The following is a 19,856-nucleotide window of genomic DNA, read 5'->3' on the forward strand; positions in this document are numbered from 1 at the left end:
CTGTCAGAAATCGAACAATGCATTTTTGGTTGTTTGCTTTTTAACTGCCAGTGCGTGAAAAGGCTCAGTTATGTGGCAGACTCCATGCAAGAGAAACTATAAGGTGCACACCTGCAAGTAGTTGATTAAATTTCATTTTGCACTTTATGACCTTTAACAGGCACAAAGTCTTCATTCACATACTGCTGTCTAAGATTTTAACTTCCTTGTCATCTTAAAATCTTAGCCAGAGAGAAGAAATGGTTTGAGAGAGGTGTCAAGGAAGCATTCTTTGTAAAACAGTTGAAACCCAGCCTTAATTGCGGAGCGGGTCTCAGACACACGTTGTCCCCTGTTTACAATGTGGTACTCAGGTCAAAGCAGTTTCAGTCTTTTGTTCATGGTAATGAGTCATTCACGTCATCAGGAGAGAGTCGTCAAGGAAGCCATCAGGCATCAGGGGAGGCTTCCGTCCTGTCATTAGGAGAGTGCTAACTAGAGCACAATAGGTGCTAATTAGAGCTATTGTTTAGTCACTAGCCTATAGCAGTCAGCCTCTCGGTAGGTGGGGTCTGGTTAGGTTAAAAAACTCCAGCTTTTGTTGGCTTCTGGTTTATTCTTCTCTACAAGAGTCAAGACAGAAGTCAGACTACCAGAGCTAGAATTTTAGCTGAGGAAGCTTCTGTGATTTGAAGCAAAACATCCTCATGTCAAGCAACCCAGTCCAGTCGAAGATTCAAGCTTCCCTACTATGGAAACCACCTGGACAACTGAGAGGCTACACAGAAACCCATTTCAAGGGCATGTCCTCTTCAGCATAAGACAACATGACCTCTTCAAGTATTTTGACATATCCAAACTGATCCATGATACCTGGTATGCGATATAGGCCCAACACCATAGGAGGAGAAACATGCCCATATCATGATGCTTGCACCACCATGCTTCACTGTCTTCACTGTGAACTGTGGCTTGAATTCAGAGTTTGGGGGTCGTCTCACAAACTGTCTGCGGCCCTTGGACCCAAAAAGAACAATTTTACTCTCATCAGTCCACAAAATATTCCTCCATTTCGCTTTAGGCCAGTTGATGTGTTCTTTGGCAAATTGTAATCTCTTCTGCACGTCTTTTATTTAACAGAGGGACTTTGCGGGGGATTCTTGCAAATAAATTGGCTTCACACAGGTGTCTTCTAACTGTCACAGCACTTACAGGTAACTCCAGACTGTCTTTGATCATCCTGGAGCTGATCAATGGGTGAGCCTTTGCCATTCTGGTTATTCTATCCATTTTGATGGTTGTTTTCCATTTTCTTCCACGCATGTTTTTTTTTTTTTTTTTTGTCCATTTTAAAGCATTGGACATCATTGTAGATGAACAGCCTATAATTTTTTGCACCTGCGTATAAGTTTTCCCCTCTCCAATCAACTTTTTATTCAAACTACGCTGTTCTTGTGAACAATGTCTTGAACGTCCCATTTTCCTCAGGCTTTCAAAGAGAAAAGCATGTTCAACAGGTGATGGCTTCAGCCTTAAATAGGGGACACCTGATTCACACCTGTTTGTTCCACAAAATTGATGAACTCGCTGAGTGAATGCCACACTACTATTATTGTGAACACCCCCTTTTCTACTTTTTTTTACTAATAGCCCAATTTCATAGCCTTAAGAGTGTGCATATCATGAATGCTTGGTCTTGTTGGATTTGTGAGAATCTATTGAATCTACTGGTACCTTGTTTCCCATGTAACAATAAGAAATATACTCAAAACCTGGATTAATCTTTTCAGTCACACAGCACTACTATTATTCTGAACGCTACTGTATTTCAGAAATCAAAGATTCGAACTATCCTAAAAAGTCATTGTGTTTATATTAAGGTATTAATATTTGGAATAATTGCCCAGGTAACATAAAATCACCTGGTGACTTGGTTGGCTTTAAAAGGCTTGACAAAAATTATTTAATTACCTTTTACAGCATGATGAATTAGGTTCATGAATTTTGTTTTGTTTTTGGTGTACTGCTGTTTTCATGTGCGTGTGTTGAAATTTTAGTTCAGTGATTAATTTATTTATATTTTGGATTCGTTATCATGGGTATATATATATATATATATATATATATATATATATATATATATATATATATATATATATATATATATATATATATATATATATATTATTATTTATTTATTTTTTTTTTTTATTTTTTTTTTTGTTAAAGGGGTGGGCGTTTATAAGCTTTTGCTTGTGCCTACACCCTTTCAGGCACATGGGTACGTTGTTGGATTGTTTTCTTTGTGAGTTTTCTTTGTTATGTTGGGTCTGTGTGTGCCAAATAAATTCATTCATTCATTCAAACCAGTTGTCAGCCATTAACAAGCACTTAACCTTAACCAGTTAATGGGAATCAAAGCTGAAGAAACCACAGCAAACTTGACAGAGGCACCAGTAAGAAGTCTACCGTACGTGGCCACAGAACACTTAGCTGGCATGATAAATAATAACTCACATTCTGTAATAAAGCATCCTCACCTCTGCAGATGGGCACAGGGAAGTCCCAGACTGACACACCAGCTGTGTTTGTGACACAGGTGAGGAGCGAATGCCCATCCAGGACATAGCTGGAGACACATCGGTAGCGGATCTTGTCACCTACGTTGAACTGAGTTCCATTCAGTATTCCTTTGGGTGGAACTCCTGGGTTTCCACATGAGCTGCTTCTCAGCTCTGAAAAATGGAAAAAGAATGTTGTGCTGTCAGGATCACTGTTCGTGTTGCAGTATGGAATGGGCACAACAGGAAATGTGACTTAGAAAATGAATTTTACATATATGCAAAGTTTTAATAACAGTTTTAATGATGAAACACCAACACAGAAATTCCTGACCTAACAACCAGACTCCAACATAACAGTCTATGACCCTTACGTACTGCCCCGGGCTTTGCGTTCTCAGGGTGCAGGACTATTTTGTGTCCCTTGGGTGAATAAGAAGTCTGTGGGTCACAGAGCTTTCTCTTATCATGCCCCTGTTCTGTGGAATGATCTCCCTGCTTCAATAAAACAGTCAGATTCTGTGGAGACTTTCAAGTCCAGACTTAAGATGCACTTAGTTTCCCTTTTGTATGGCTAGCATACTGGCATAGTATAGTTCTATGCTTTTTACTCTTTTAATTCATTTTATTAGGAAACTGCGTGCCGCTGCCTCAACTTTATCGAAATTCTGGGTCGTTTAATGAAGCTTAGGGCTCGTGGTCGGCGATCACCTTAGTATTTCCTGTTTTTCTTGTTGTTTAATGCTGATAAATTATACTGTATTTCTTGTCTTTCTGATGCCTGATTTCTGTTTTTCTTCCTGTTTAAGGTGCAGCTCCATCCAAACATGGGTATGGTATTTGTGTTGGAGACCCTCCTGTCCTGGTTACCAACAGCATTTCCTGTATATTTGTTTTGTGAATTGTTCTGTAATTTATGTTTGTATCATGGCCCAAACAGAGGGTAACCACTTTGAGTCTGGTCTGCTTGAGGTTTCTTCCTCAGAGGGAGTTTTTCCTTACCACTTTTGCTCTGGGGGGTAAGGTTAGACCTTACTTGTGTGAAGCACCTTGAGGCAACTCTGTTTGGCACTATATAAATTAAAATAAACTGAAAACTGAAATTGAAAGTGAAAAGCCAATTTTGAGCAAATCAGTACCACTTAAGGGGACTAAACAACATAGTTTAACCTCAATATACCATGACCCACACAAATGTATGGTGGTCATCCCAGGGTCAAAGATGGGGACACAGAGGTTGAAATTTGCAAATGCCATTGGCGACACTGCAGATTGTCAGGATATCTCACATTGCAGCTCCATCGATAAATCCAAACTCTATGCAAAAAATCAACACTGGGTGTAAAGAAGCAGTGCCTTGTTTCAGTGAGTATCCTCAGAGTTGGGATGCGGTTGACGGTTGACTTCCTGGGTGCAAACCAAGCATGCGACAGTCATGGCAATGAAAATGAAAATGAAAACATTTTTGATGTAAAAGAAAAACGTAAAACTTGGGAAATGGTGTCAATGCAGTCATGGCATGTGTCTTACCAAAACGAAATCACCAATTTATAAATTTTACAAAATGTACAAAATACAATTATTTCCTTCTACCATCTGTTTACCCATTCTGTTTTTGCAAGGAGAGTGGTGATAACAGTAAAAAAAAAGATACAAATAATTCCAGTTGAAAAAATATCTTTAGAAAGAAAATACTGAAGACATTCTGTCTTCAAAAGTAACTGATTTCCAAGATATTCTTGCAGGAGCCTGTTGCTTTAACAGTCTGACAACCAAAATGCTTTTGATCAGTGCTTTCGATCAATGAACCGCTGGGGAAAGCTATTGAGAGGAAATCTTGATAAAGATCTCCTGCAAGCAGTTATAAACAAACCTAAAGAGCTGCTCATTCCTTTTTCTGATTTATTTATTTTCAGGAACACAATTTAACAGTACATTTTCTCCTCCATTACACCTCCATAAGTCAATCTTTGTCAAAGTTTCTCTCTCCAGTAAGCATCAGTAAGGCTTTCAAACAGATGACATTATCAGACAAGAATGCAGAATGTGAATTTTCACCTCTTTTTGGTAGTAGTTAAACATCCACCTGATTGTTTCTGCAGATTTCAGAATTTAATCTGACTTTATGAAGCTTAACAGTGTGAGTCAGACTGCATTTAAATGCTCTCTTCTTCCCTTCTAAGTGTGACAAGGGAGAATGCCGGAATGCCGAATGTGCCGGAAGCATCCCCGATATGGCAAATATTGCCATAATCCGGTGCAGTTGGGAGGAAAAGAGGCGTAGTCTGCAGTGTCAGAGCGCAGACACACTGCCTCATCCACACCTGTCACATTGCATCCAGAATGCATGTAGACAACACAGACTGCTGTCAGAAGACCATAAAAGGCGATGCAGACTGCCTGATCTCCAAATGTCTGGATGGCAAACACATGACCGGAGCGCTGTGTTCCTCACACACGTGTGCGAGTGTGGTGCAAAGTGCGCTCTGCAGAGATGCGTGGGGCTGTAATTATCACTCAGCAGTGTGTGTGTGTGTGTGTGTGTGTGTGTGTGTGTGTGTGTGTGTGTGTGTGTGTGTGTGTAGGTGTGTGTGTGTGTGTATGCATAACACTGCATGGGTCACTAAACGCATGCATGGATGCCCCGTGCCACTGGACAGCTTCATTCCAAAGTTTGCTGGCACTGGGCCATGCAGTCCCTCAGGTGGAGTGCCTTTCCAGGGAACTTGCTTTTTTCTTGTATGCCCACTTCAGCAGCACAACGCAACTCTGGACACTGGTTGGATTATCACATGGAAGTAATGTTTTTCTTTTGGGTGAGAAGATTCTAACCGCAGGCTGCTGTCCCGGCTTGATGTCCAGGTAAGATGCATGTTTATTAATGGTGTAACGGCCTGGCACAAGTTCAATGTCATATTTCCTACAGAGTTACATTTATTACAGCGTGAGATCTGTTCAGCTCTGAGCCTGACATGTTCAATGACGCATTACTGCACAGCACAGAGAGGGGCGGCTGCCTGTGTTATGATGGAGACAATATTCACATTATTTACGTCATACATGGGAAGCAATGGACAAATATCTGTACTGTAGGGTCTATTGTGGATATAACAGCCTGTTCAGATTTGCGGCAGTGTGCGCGCAGTAGCGCATGGAGCTTTCGGTTTGATAGCCGCTGTTCACATTCACTGTACATGATCATTATTCATAATTATTATCATGATGAAGCGTGCTACATACATTTCAACAGTTCCTTTGCACTCTGGATGGGGGCAGGTGGACATTATTATATGTGGCACTGCAGATCATACTGGCAGGCTATCTCAAGATTCCCTCGTATGCGCTCAAATCATTTTGGATCTCATTTTGCCACCATCAGAATATGTAAATTGTGGTTAGCTGGTCTTCATATAACACATGGACCGCCGTCGGACAGGTGTCCCATCTCGAAGGCGTTCAGAGAGTTTTGAACATGTGCATCACACTCGGGGCTGCGGGCCAATTTTGAACAACTGTGTTGACTTCCGCAGATGGCTGCCAGAATGTTTTGGGACTCAAATCCAACACCTTTCGGATGTGCGCTGCCACTCTGCGTGATTCCAGCTATGTGTGATGGTGGTATAAGTGTTAGCCTACACAGCTAGCCACAGTAGCTCCATTCTCTTGCCTGCAAAACCACCTTGACACGTTTGAACTCTGAATCATAAACAAACCGCAACATATGCCCACTGTCCCACCACATCGTCACTTTTTCTTTTCATTTTCACTTGATTTGTGTGTACTTTGCCCAAAAACCCATTGAAAATGTCTTTGCTGGTCCCCTGGAAGTAGAGAAATTATGTCATATGCATCATATTTGAACCCTTTAGTGCCTGCCCCCAAACAAGACTGTGGTGACCTATTTACCACAGTACCACAGCCTATTTGATGATGATGTGTGTGCTTAAGAGCAGAATGGGAGGCAGAGCCTTCAGCTTTCAGGCTCCTCTCCTGTGGAACCAGTTCCCAATTCGGATCAGGGAGACAGATACCCTCTCTACTTTTAAGATTAGGCTTAAAACTTTCCTTTTTGCTAAAGCTTATAGTTAGGGTTGGATCAGGTGACCCTGAACCATCCCTTAGTTATGCTGCTATAGACTTAGACTGATGGGGGGTTCCCATGATGCACTGAGTGTTTCTTTCTCTTTTTGCTCTGTATGCACCACTCTGCATTTAATCATTAGTGATTGATCTCTGCTGTCTTCCACAGCATGTCTTTTTCCTGATTCTCTCCCCTCAGCCCCAACCAGTCCCAGCAGAAGACTGCCCCTCCCTGAGCATGGTTCTGCTGGAGGTTTCTTCTTGTTAAAAGGGAGATTTTCCTTCCCACTGTCGCCAAGTGCTTGCTCATAGGGGGTCGTTGTGACCGTTGGGGTTTTTCTGTAATTATTGTATGGCTTTTGCCTTACAATATAAAGCACCTTGGGGCAACTGTTGTTGTGATTTGGCGCTATATAAATAAAATTGATTGATTGATTGATTGATTTACCGCCAAAACTCCGAACTCAAACTCAAAAATTCAAAGTTGTGTGTCTTTTTAATCCCCTGCCGGTCACATGGCCAGAGGGATGACATAGAAATGGGCCAAAGATAACAAGAAGGACATTTTATCAAATAATCAACAAGTTTGACTGGAGCATCCCAAAAGGAGTTGATGTATTTGTATGTATCTACAGCATCGGACACTTCAGGTCAGAGTGTGAATGAGCCCTTCGGTGGACAACATAGGTGGTTGTATTCATTCCCAAATACAATATTAAAACACAAAGACATGCTTCAGTGACTATTTCATTTTGGGAATATTTGTCAATATATCATTTATCTGATGAAGTGATCAAGCCAAAACTTAAGTCCCCATCACACATAGCAAGAATGTGGAGGAACCATTGTGACACAGTAAATATTGCCATTATCTGACGCAGTCAGGATGAAAAGAGGCGTGGCCAGCCGTGGTCTGAAAGCATCCAGACCGCCTCGTCCACACCTGCACGATGGCATCCAAAGCATATGGAGACAACAGGTGGATGACACAGACTGCTGTCAGATGGCCATAAAAGGTGCTGAAGACTGCCTGATCTCCAAATGTCTGCATGGCAGACTGGAGCGCTGTTTTCTTCCCACGCACGTCTGCGTGTGTGCGTGGCACACCTGTGCGCCGCGCACGTGTGGGGCTGTAATTATCACTCAGCTGTGTGTGTGTGTGTGTGTGTGTGTGTGTGTGTGTGTGTGTGTGTGTGTGTGTGTGTGTGTGTGTGTGTGTGTGTGTGTGTAACACAGGATGGGCCACAAAGCGTGCACGCGGGGCGTCCATGCGCACGCTTGCCACTGGACAGCTTTGCTCCAAAGTTTGCTGGCATTGGGCCATGCAGTCCCTCAGACGGAGAGCCTTTCCAGAGAATTTTCTTTCGTCTTGTTTGCACACTTCAGCAGCACAACGCAACTCTGGACACTGTGATGGTTGGATTATCACATGGAATTAATTTTTTTCCTTTGCGTGAAAGGATTCTAACTGCAGGCTGCTGTCCCAGCTTCATGTCCAAGTGCATGCTGTGAAACCCTCCTGGACCGCTGTTGGAGGTAAGATACATGGTTCATTCAGATTCATGGTGTAACAGCCTGACACAAGTTCCATGTTATATCTCCTACAGAGTTAGAAGGTGAACATTTATTACAGCGTGAGATCTGTTCAGCTCTGAGCTGAGGCACAGCTGCCTATGTTATGATGGAGACAATAGTTCACATTATTTACATCGCCCATGGTAAGGAATGGACAAATATCTGTATTGTAAGGTCTGTTGTGGATATAACAGCCTGTTCAGACTTGTGGCACCATGCGCGCAGCAGCACACGGAGCCTTCAGTCTGATCGCCGCTGTGCACTGTACATGATAATAATTCATAATTATTATTGTGATGAAGCGTGCCACATACAGTTCAACAGTTCCTTTGCACTCCGGGGAGGGCATTATTATAGGTGGCACTACAGGTCACACCAGCAGGCATACCGTGCCAGATCTATCTCGAGGTTCCCTTGTATGCGCTCAAATAGTTTCGGATCCTGTTTTGCCACCATCAGAATATGTAAATTGTGGTTAGATGGTCCTCAGATAACACGTGGACAACCGTTGGATAGGGGAGAATTATGAACATGTGCATCACACTCGGGGCCGCTGGCCGATTTTGACTAACTGTGTCAAATTCTGCAGATGGCTATCAGAACGTTTTGGAACTGAAATCCGACACATTTCGGATGTGCGACTTTTCATAACTCCGACGGCACTCTGATTCCAGCTATGTGTGACGGGGGTATCAGCCAAATGAATGGTGTGGTACAACCAACCAATGGGGGAGGAATCATCAATGCACAAGTGTGCGCTCATCATTTTTCTACCTCCTATCATTCAAACAAACTTTTCCTCAAACCACCACAAAACACACACCCATTTCCTCAATTTTGTTTAAATTTATTTGCATGTATTTATTACTTTGTTGTGGTTTCAGCAACGTCCAGTTTGTTTCGAGCATCCACATCCATGTGTTATAAAAACTACCTTTAATGAGGATCAGAAAGAATTTAGAAAAAGCAAAAAAAAAAAAAAGACTCTCCTCATTTCAGCCAGTTTATTTTTTTTACAGCGTGCTTCCCTTTTCATATCAAACAATTAACAGTTTGTCAACAAAAAAAAATACATTTTGCAGTAAAGAGCCGAGTTATTTCAGTAAAATGTTTCAACTTAGATCAAAACAATTTAAATCACAACAAGCCATTCTCGTCCCTTAATCTATGAAAAAAAGCTGCATATATCAATTACTGCATAACTCAGCTTTATGATTGATAGATCGCTACGTAATGTTGTGTGCAATGATCAATACAACTTAATTAGTCTGATCTGATCCAATGTTGTCCTGTAGATAGAAATCTAAAGCTTCCTTCCGTCCTACAGCTTGTGACTGATCATGCAGTCAAGTGTAATTATTATTTTCGATATGAGCCATCTGGCTTTCAGCTAATTATTTCAACTGGCAAGCTAGTGGGGTGGGGGGGACTGTGATTGGACAGAAAGCATGAGATGCAAAGAGACCAACATGTTAAGACAGACTGGTAGACATGCAGAAAAAAAAAAGCCAGAGAGAAAAAGGAGTGTATCCTAAACCTTGATCTGGAAACTGATCTTGGCGACATGCGCGGATGTGCAGTTGCATTTTCTGATGCCAATTTCCAGGAATCATCATTTAAATCTAATTATGAGTCCACTTTATGCTGCAGATGCGTGCATACAGATCGCTCAATATACAAGATCACCGATGAGTGGGAAGGAATAGAAAAATAAATCCTCAGCATCAACTGCCCGTTGGTTATGTTCACGAGTGTGTTGGGGGGGAAAAGGTGACATCTCACAGAGGCGAATCTCATGTTGCACCTCGCTGCAGCAGACAGATGGTTACTTTCAAAGGTGGGGATGGATTGGTTGTCTGCATAGGTGGTTGTCATCCAGGAGTGGGAATGATTTCATGGTGTGGTGGATTCTGCAGCCTGTGGCATCAGCACATGCACCGAGACTTCAAGCTTAATTATTCAAGGACTTTTTGACCTATACACATTCTCACTCCTAACCCATCACGCTGACGTTTGGTCAGTGCCCCTTCTCATTCCTATGTGACGAGTTGGGTAGAAGGTTAACATACAGTAGTGTAATAGCTCTCTGGTGACTCCAACATCACAGGAACATATATGCAGGCATGCACATAACTGGTACTCATGGTGCTTGTGCATGCTAATACTAAATGATGCGCAGCAGAAAACACAAGGGAAGTGCTTTATGAGAGGAAAGCAATGACAGATTGTAGGAAAAGTGTTTCCCTCTGCTGTGCATCGATGATTTTTTTTTTTGCACATACAAGCATGATGAGCACCAGTTTTGTGCACCCCTGCATAGGGTTCATGTGAGGTTTGGGGCTACCCAACTCATCACATAGTACCGCTATGTGATGAGTTGGGTAGCAGGTGACCTCCAAGTAACCTGTGTCCCTTCCAATAGTGCAGCAGATAAGAGAATATTTAGAGCAGAATCCTGCAAATGGTGATAAAAGCATCAAATTCGGCAGAAATACTCCTTAGACATTCCTCTTTTGAAAAGAAATGATTGGCCACTTGAATTTTCAGTCAGTGGTCAGGTAGGGGTCAATTGAAGAATTACACAGGGGTCAAAATTAAAAGATGCTCCAATCATATTGATACCTATACCACATTATTTACCTGATCATAAAGATTTCAAAAAGGTATAGTTTGGACTATCTGTGACTGAATTCTATGGAGTTATGGGATAAAAACAGCAAGAATAGTGACAAAGGTCAGTGTATTTAACAGGGTTCTGAAAAGGAATAGTTTGGACCATGTATCATCCGTACTTATCGCGTTACAAGTAACATATGTCACATGTCATAGAATCCAATGGACGTTGACCTTGTTTGACCTTTACTTTGGAGACCAAGCATTCAATACTGTCAAAACCATTCCATTTATTAATCCTATTAGCTCAACAAATAATTTGCATCACTTTTTACCAACATTGGAGCAACTTTTACTTTTGATCCATGTACAAACTGAAACTGACCTTTGTCACCATTTTTGCTGTTTTTATCCCGTAACTCCATAGTATTCAGTCACAGATAGCCCAAACTATACCTTTTTGGAATCTTTATGATCAAGCAAATAATGTGATATAGTTTTCAATATGATTGGAGCATCTTTTAATTTTGACCACTGTGTAATTCTTCAGTTGACCCCTACCTGACCACCGATTGAAATTTCAAGTGGCCAATCATTTTTTTTTCAAAACAGGAATGTCTAAGGAGCATTTCTGCCGAATTTGATGCTTTTATCACCATTTGCATGATTGTTTCAGTTATCTGCTGCACTACAAGAAAAGTCATAGAATCTTATTTGCCTCATGCTACTGAGTTCAGGGCACCACCGCCAATTAGGAATCATTTCATGGTTTCAGTTGTCTATAAACTACCAGTCAAACGTTTGAACACACTTATCCATTCAACTGAATGTGAATACATCAGACATCCTCCAGTCTCTTTGGAAATGTTTCACATTAAACTCCATAGAAGAGTGGCTGTCACTGTTATAATTGGCTGATTGTAACAATGTACCAGTTAGACAGCAGCCTGTGACACAAACAAGCTCCAGACTTTGAATCGCAGCTTGCATTACCCCTCTCATGTCTGCATCTCATCTGTATGCATGATTGCATGTTTCTGTGTTCGAGGTCCACTTTCTGAACAAGCTGTCAAACATTCTTTAAAGGAAATGTTTGACTCAAGCACCATTCGACCAGCTAAATACCAAATTAGGAATTTAACACATTATTTTGAGAAGTCAGCAACTGTCATTTTAGAGTTTTCCCTCAAATTTATCAAAAAATGTCAACATGTGGAGCCATCAAAACCAGAACAATCGGAATATATTGTTCATATATATATATATATATATATATATATATATATATATATATATATAACTGTCAGTATTGTTGGCTGTGGTGCTTGATTGCATTGCTTTAAATGGTACTTATGTATGATTTACATCTGGAAACATTATAATACTATATGATGGTTTACACTTGATGTTTGTATTTTAGTGTTCCAATTATGATAACCACAAGATGTTTTAATTTTCATCAGATTGGTTGTCATGTGAGGACAATTTCTAATTAGTTTCAGTCCATATACAGGTGTGTTTTCCCACTCATTATGTGTGAAGAAGGGCAGCTGCCTGAAACGTCACTACTATTTGTATCTAATAAAGCTTTTTGCACGGGTGCATTCAGGTTGTGTGGATTTTTTCTGGTTTTGATCTGTCCTTTTTGATCCAGCACACCTTTTTTATACATTTCGGATGTGCGTGCCTTTTTGTGTTACTCATAACATGTGGAGCCATACCTACTACTGTAGCATGGTCTTCTGCCTCTGTTTTTAATGTATTGTTACCTTCTACTGTTTTATCTTATCTGATATCTTCTTTTTGTTGTTATGTTTTTAATCTACTGTATTTTAACTTTATTTTATTGTTTATATTTTATCTGTTGTGCAGCACTTTGGTAACCTTGTTTCTTAAAATGTGCTATACAAATAAAGGTGGATTGGCGGATTGGATTGGATCCTGAGCAAAACTGGAGACGCGAAAAGACATTTGTTTCACTAGCATATGTGGTTTTGGGGCTGGACTCCTTGAAGTAGGTGCAGACCCTGTTCTGCTATGGCAAGCCATCTGTGCTTCCATCTGAGAGGTTGGAAGAAATCCTGGACAGAACACCAGTGTATCACAGGGCCACATATACACAGACAGACAATCACATTCACACACACTCCTACAGTCATTTAAAAGTTTCCAATTCACCTAACAAGCATATCTGGATGTGGGAAGAAGCAGGAGCACCCGGAGGGAACCCACGCAAACACGGGCTCCCTGAGTTTGCGTGCATCGCAGTTTGTGTGGAGTTTGCATGTTCTCCAGTTTGATAAAAACGGTGCCTATGGAGCACAACATCCATCCTTTTAGACCAGGGGGTTTTCAAAGTGTGGGACAGTGAGCCCCAGATGAATAACTACGCCCCCCCCCCCCCAACAACACACATACACACAATTTCAACATCTTCTTGTGTTTCTTTTTATTCTTTTACACATCTTAAACACATTTTAAATGTATTTGTGCATTTTTAAGGAGCTGTCTCGCATTTACACATTTTACACCCTTTTCAAACATTTTAAACGTGTTTTTAAAGAACTTTCTATTTTCCTATTTTTACCTTTTGTCATATTTTAAACATCTTTTTTAAAACATTTAAACATCCCTGTGTGTTTTTAAATTAAGACATTTTAACATAATTAATATTAATTCAACTTTACAGGGATGGGTATTGATAAGATTTTAGCGATATCGATGCCATTATCAATTCCGTTTATTGATCCGATTCCTTATCGATTCCCTTATTGATACCTCTTGTGAATTTTTTGTGTACTAAGAGTAGGCTTTACAGGTTATCTATGTCAACAACATTTTATTGAGTCTTAAAGTAAATAAATATGAAATTGTCACTGGATCCTTGATCTCTGAACATAAATAAAAACAAACAAAATCTGTAGTTTTTCTCAAAAGCATTTCCTTTCAGACATTAATGGCATGAATGTCACTCCATACCTCTGAGCTGAGCTCAGCCAGCTGCGCTGCAAGTCAACATCAATGTAATTCATAAAGAATGCAGGATGTCTCATTTTGGGAGGAAGAAGACATTTTAGTCTGTTGTAGTTTGTTGTCTGTGTTACAACATTTGGAAAGAGGCGTCATTTGATTTAAAATGGTGATTTGCTTTGAAGTTATTCATTCTGGCTCGACTCTAACTTGACTCGGCAGAGAGTGGTGCAGCGTTTGGAGCTGTGCGAACAGAATGGAGGACAATTCTCGCAACAAGACAAGAGTCCCAGTTAGTGACTTTAATCCATACAAAAGTGACTCATGATTGACATTTTAAATGGCTTTGAGAGGAGTTAAGAAGCGGACTTGCCACTTCTGAAAAGCAGCGAAGCAGAGAACCAATGAAGCAGTGGATCAGAGTACTGCTTCATTGCTTCAAGCTTCAAGAACAGCCGCTGCAAAAGCGGTTGATTACAGACCCGTTGCAGGGTCTGTAATCAACGTAAAGAAATGATAATTTTCCCGATAAAACACTATCAAAACAATGGCCGCTCTGAAGGACCGATAACGGCATCGTTAAGCAAAAAGGCTATTGATGTCGGTGGATCGAATCATTTCTTAACGATTCTCGAAAAGAACCAGTTCTCAATACCCATGCCTTGCACCCCCCCACCCCGAAGAATTCACATAAATGAAAGGGTGACATGATGATTATGACATGTAATGTTGACCACTAGGTATCAGTAATGATAGTTAAGTGTCGCTATTTATTTACAAGATTACTGACATAGTCTCTAAAGAAGAGAGAAGAAAGTTGCACTTCTGCCTAGTTGAGGGAAGTAACACACCAAAAGGTTGCCAATCGGCAATAAAATTGCAAAAAAAGAAGAGAATGCATTAGAAGATAAGTGGATAAACTAATATATATACACTCAACAAAAATATAAATGCAACACTTTTGGTTTTGCTCCCATTTTGTATGAGATGAACTCAAAGATCTAAAACTTTTTCCACATACACAGTATCACCATTTCCCTCAAATATTGTTCACAAACCAGTCTAAATCTGTGATAGTGAGCACTTCTCCTTTGCTGAGATAATCCATCCCACCTCACAGGTGTGACATATCAAGATGCTGATTAGACACCATGATTAGTGCACAGGTGTGCCTTAGACTGTCCACAATAAAAGGCCACTCTGAAAGGTGCAGTTTTGTTTTATTGGGGGGGATACCAGTCAGTATCTGGTGTGACCACCATTTGCCTCATGCAGTGCAACACGTCTCCTTCGCATAGAGTTGATCAGGTTGTCAATTGTGGCCTGTGGAATGTTGGTCTACTCCTCTTCAATGGCTGTGCGAAGTTGCTGGATATTGGCAGGAACTGGTACATGCTGTCGTATACGCCGGTCCAGAGCATCCCAAACATGCTCAATGGGTGACATGTCCGGTGAGTATGCCGGCCATGCAAGAACTGGGACATTTTCAGCTTCCAAGAATTGTGTACAGATCCTTGCAACATGGGGCCGTGCATTATCCTGCTGCAACATGAGGTGATGTTCTTGGATGTATGGCACAACAGTGGGCCTCAGGATCTCGTCACGGTATCTCTGTGCATTCAAAATGCCATCAATAAAATGCACCTGTGTTCTTCATACATAACAGACGCCTGCCCATACCATAACCCCACCGCCACCATGGGCCACTCGATCCACAACATTGACATCAGAAAACCGCTCACCCACACAACGCCACACACGCTGTCTGCCATCTGCCCTGAACAGTGTGAACCGGGATTCATCCATGAAGAGAACACCTCTCAAACGTGCCAAATGCCAGCGAATGTGAGCATTTGCCCACTCAAGTCGGTTACGACGACGAACTGGAGTCAGATCGAGACCCCATTGAGGACGACGAGCATGCAGATGAGCTTCCCTGAGATGGTTTCTGACAGTTTGTGCAGAAATTCTTTGGTTATGCAAACCGATTGTTTCAGCAGCTGTCCGAGTGGCTGGTCTCAGACAATCTTGGAGGTGAACATGCTGGATGTGGAGGTCCTGAGCTGGTGTGGTTACACGTGGTCTGCGGTTGTGAGGCTGGTTGGATGTACTGCCAAATTCTCTGAAACGCCTTTGGAGACGGCTTATGGTAGAGAAATGAACATTCAATACACGAGCAACAGCTCTGGTTAACATTCCTGCTGTCAGCATGCCAATTGCACGCTCCCTCAAATCTTGCGACATCTGTGGCATTGTGCTGTGTGATAAAACTGCACGTTTCAGAGTGGCCTTTTATTGTGGGCAGTCTAAGGCACACCTGTGCACTAATCATGGTGTCTAATCAGCATCTTGATATGGCACACCTGTGAGGTGGGATGGATTATCTCAGCAAAGGAGAAGTGCTCACTATCACAGATTTAGACTGGTTTGTGAACAATATTTGAGGGAAATGGTGATATTGTGTATGTGGAAAAAGTTTTAGATCTTTGAGTTCATCTCATACAAAATGGGAGCAAAACCAAAAGTGTTGCGTTTATATTTTTGTTGAGTGTATATATATATATATATATATATATATATATATATATATATATATATATATATATATATATGTGTGTGTGTGTGTGTGTGTGTGTGTGTGTGTGTGCGTGCGTGCGTGCGTGTGTGTGTGTGTGTGTGTGTGTGTGTGAACTACAAGGAGTGAAAAAGAAAGCAATTTAAAAAAGCTGATTCCAGTCAGTTAATATGTGCTTTGACCAGACCCAACATCGAGCTTTGACACTGGATCAGGATATCCCGGCCCCTGCATACCAGCCCGGGCAGGAGGTTTGGCTATCCACAAAGGACATCCCCCTGCAGGTGGAATCCCAGAAGCTGAAGGACAGGTACATAGGACCCTTCACCATCACTAAAGTCCTCAGTCCAGCTGCAATGAAGCTGAAGCTGCCAGCTTCACTGCGGATTCATCCGGTTTTTCATGTGTCACACCTCAAACCCTGCCATACCTCTCTGCTCTGTGCCTCTGGACCGGCACCGCCACCTGCCCGGATCATTGACGGGGAACCGGCTTGGACTGTGCGCCGGCTCCTGGACGTCCGTTGGAAGGGCCGGGGGTTCCAGTACTTAGTGGACTGGGAGGGATACGGACCCGAAGAACGCTCCTGGGTGAAGAGGAGCTTCATCCTGGACCTGGCCCTGCTGGCCGACTTCTACGCCCGGCACCCGGACAAGCCTGGTTGGGCGCCAGGAGGCGCCCGTTGAGGGGGGGTCCTGTTGTGTGGGCCGCTGAAGAGGAGGTACTGCTGGCCCACCACCACCAGATGGCGCCCTGCTTGGAGTGCGGGCTTCAAGCACAAGAGGGCGTTGGAGCCACTGGGAGTGACAGCTGTCACTTATCATCTGCACCAGCTGTCACTCATCCAACTCATTACCATCACTATAAAGGCCGGACTGCAACTCCACCTCCTCGCTGAGAAATCTGCTACCACTCAAGGTAATTTCTCTGCTGTATTTAACGCTGACAAATAATCTGAACTCTTTTTGCAGCTGTTTTCCTGTGGATACGGTCTGAAGCTGGCGGATAGTGTGAGTGCGACGTCTTCGCCTCTCACTCCTTCCAGGGAAGTGACTGACAGGAGCTGCACGGGTGATTCTGTTTCTGGAGGTGGAGGTTCTCCCTCCCGGAGGAACTGAGCAAGGAAGGATTACTGGGTGTGTCTTCACACACCCACCATTAACTGTTTCTGTTTCTGCCAGCAGTACCAGGTCTGACAGCTGGAGACGGTGGCCACCTGGGACTCGGGACTTGCCGGCTCCGGTGTTCTTCAGATCCGCTGGCGGTGGAAGCCGTGTGGGATCCGGCTCTTCTCTGGACAGACGTCTTCTATCCTCGATCCTGCACACACGTCACCTTGTGTATGATTGACTGTACTCCTCAATTGTTATTGTCTGTATTCCGTTGTGCAATTCTCAACATTAAATTGTTACTTTTTGGCTTATCCATTGTCCGTTCATTAACGCCCCCTGTTGTGGGTCCGTGTCACTACACTTTCACAACAGCATGTGAGCTAAATCTTGCTAAACCAATTAAAAGTGAAAAGACGCCAGTCATTAAATGTCCTGTTCCAACAACATGCACGCCCAGGTGACAGTAACAGCCCGGCACAGGTGATCAACAGTAACCGGTGAGTTATGTGAACCAGTAAATAAGGTGGATGGGTGTGTGATTTCTCTGGGGCCGAGCTATTTATTTTGCCTGTATATGTAATGATTCTGTAGCCCTTTGAAGAAGAGCGACGTTTGAGGCGGTGGCAGTGTCTGTGAGCAGCACACTTTCCCCACCGGAGCTGCCTGTGCAGTCTGATCGTCTGGCGCCTTCACTGACTGTGTTACTGGGTGTTTGGCCGGCTGCTGAGCCTGTTTTCATGCGAGCTGTGCTGAAAATATCGACCGAGTTCATGTTTTTGTTCTTGTTTTTCCGGTGGATGCTCTGCCTCGCCAAAGAAGGACAAATGAAATGATGTGGGCAGAAAAGATAGAATTGTGTTTAATGGGTCAGCTGTCTTTCAGACGTGGGAATGGCTGCAGGTTGAAATGCCATCGAGGCAGGACAGTTTTTTTTTTTTTTTTTTTTGCACAAAGATGCAACCCTTTAGCAAAGGGCAAGCGGACAAGATTATTCTCATCTGCCTGTATGTACAATACAGGGCTGCAGTCTGTCTCGAGAAAATGAAAATGTGCTAAAGTGGTGATGCAAGACCCCTTGTCTACATTCTTTTTCCTGCATTCTAAGGCAATCTGGGAAACCATATACCGACTGTAGTCACCATTTTTAACCCACAATTTTTATTTTAAACACTGGAAATCTTCTAATTCTGCATGCAGCAGCATTCATCTATCAGCAGTCTGGGGAGTAGGCTTGCAAACCCCCTCAAATCCCTCCTCCCAGATCCATCCAATGAGCCTAGCTGTGACAAAGTACAACCCCAATTCCAATGAAGTTGGGATGTTGTGTAAAATGTAAATAAAAACAGAATGCAATGATTTGCAAATCATCTTCAACCTATATTCAATACACCACAAAGACAAGATATTTAATGTTCAAACTATAAACCTTATTGTTTTTGTGCAAATATTTGACATTTTGAAATGGATGCCTGCAACACGTTTCAAAAAAGATGGGACAGCGGTATGTTTACCACTGTGTTACATCACCTTTCCTTCTAACAACAGTCAATAAGCGTTTGGGAACTGAGGACACTAATTGTTGAAGCTTTGTAGGTGGAATTCTTTCCCATTCTTGCTTGATGTATGACGTCAGTTGTTCAACAGTCCGGGGTCTCCATTGTCGTATTTTGCGCTTCATAATGCGCCACACATTTTCAATGGGTGACAGGTCTGGACTGCAGGCAGGCCAGTCTAGTACCTGCACTCTTTTACTACGAAGCCACGCTGATGTAACACGTGCAGAATGTGGCTTGGCATTGTCTTGCTGAAATAAGCAGGGACGTCCCTGAAAAAGACGTTGCTTGGATGGCAGCATGTGTTGCTCCAAAACCTGGATGTACCTTTCAGCATTGATGGTGCCATCACAGATGTGTAAGTTGTCCATGCCATGGGCACTAACACACCCCCATACCATCACAGATCCAGACTTTTGAACTTAGCACTGGTAACAATCTGGATGATCTTTTTCCTCTTGTCCGGAGGACATGGCGTCCATGATTTCCAAAAACAATTTGAAACGTGGACTCATCAGACCACAGCACACTTTTCCACTTTGCGTCTGTCCATTTCAAATGAGTTCAGGCCCGAGAAGGCAGCAGTGTTTCTGGATGTTGATGTTGGATTTCACTTTGCATGGTAGAGTTTTAACTTGCACTTGTAGATGTAGCGACAAACTGTGTTAACTGACAATGGTTTTCTGAAGTGTTCCTGAGCCCACGCGGTAAGATCCTTTACACAGTGATGTCAGTTTTTAAAACAGTGCCGCCTGAGGGTTCGAAGGTCACAGGCATTCAATGTTGGTTTTCGGCCTTCCCGCTTATGTGTAGAAAGTTCTCCAGATTCTCTGAATCT

The 19,856-nt window shown here is 42.4% G+C and overlaps 1 protein-coding gene across 1 annotated transcript in view; it reads right to left on the reverse strand.

Annotated features, from left to right (window-relative positions):
• The window catches only part of LOC117514727 (CUB and sushi domain-containing protein 3-like), an 885,172-nt gene that overhangs the window by 693,017 nt on the left and 172,299 nt on the right, over positions 1-19,856 (reverse strand). The window contains exon 4 of the mRNA XM_034175291.1: positions 2,520-2,714. Within this exon, the coding sequence (XP_034031182.1) occupies positions 2,520-2,714 (195 nt within the window). The remainder of the gene's footprint in view (positions 1-2,519; positions 2,715-19,856) is intronic.

This window comes from Thalassophryne amazonica, chromosome 7, assembly GCF_902500255.1.
Source record: "Thalassophryne amazonica chromosome 7, fThaAma1.1, whole genome shotgun sequence".
Lineage (NCBI taxonomy): Eukaryota > Metazoa > Chordata > Actinopteri > Batrachoidiformes > Batrachoididae > Thalassophryne > Thalassophryne amazonica.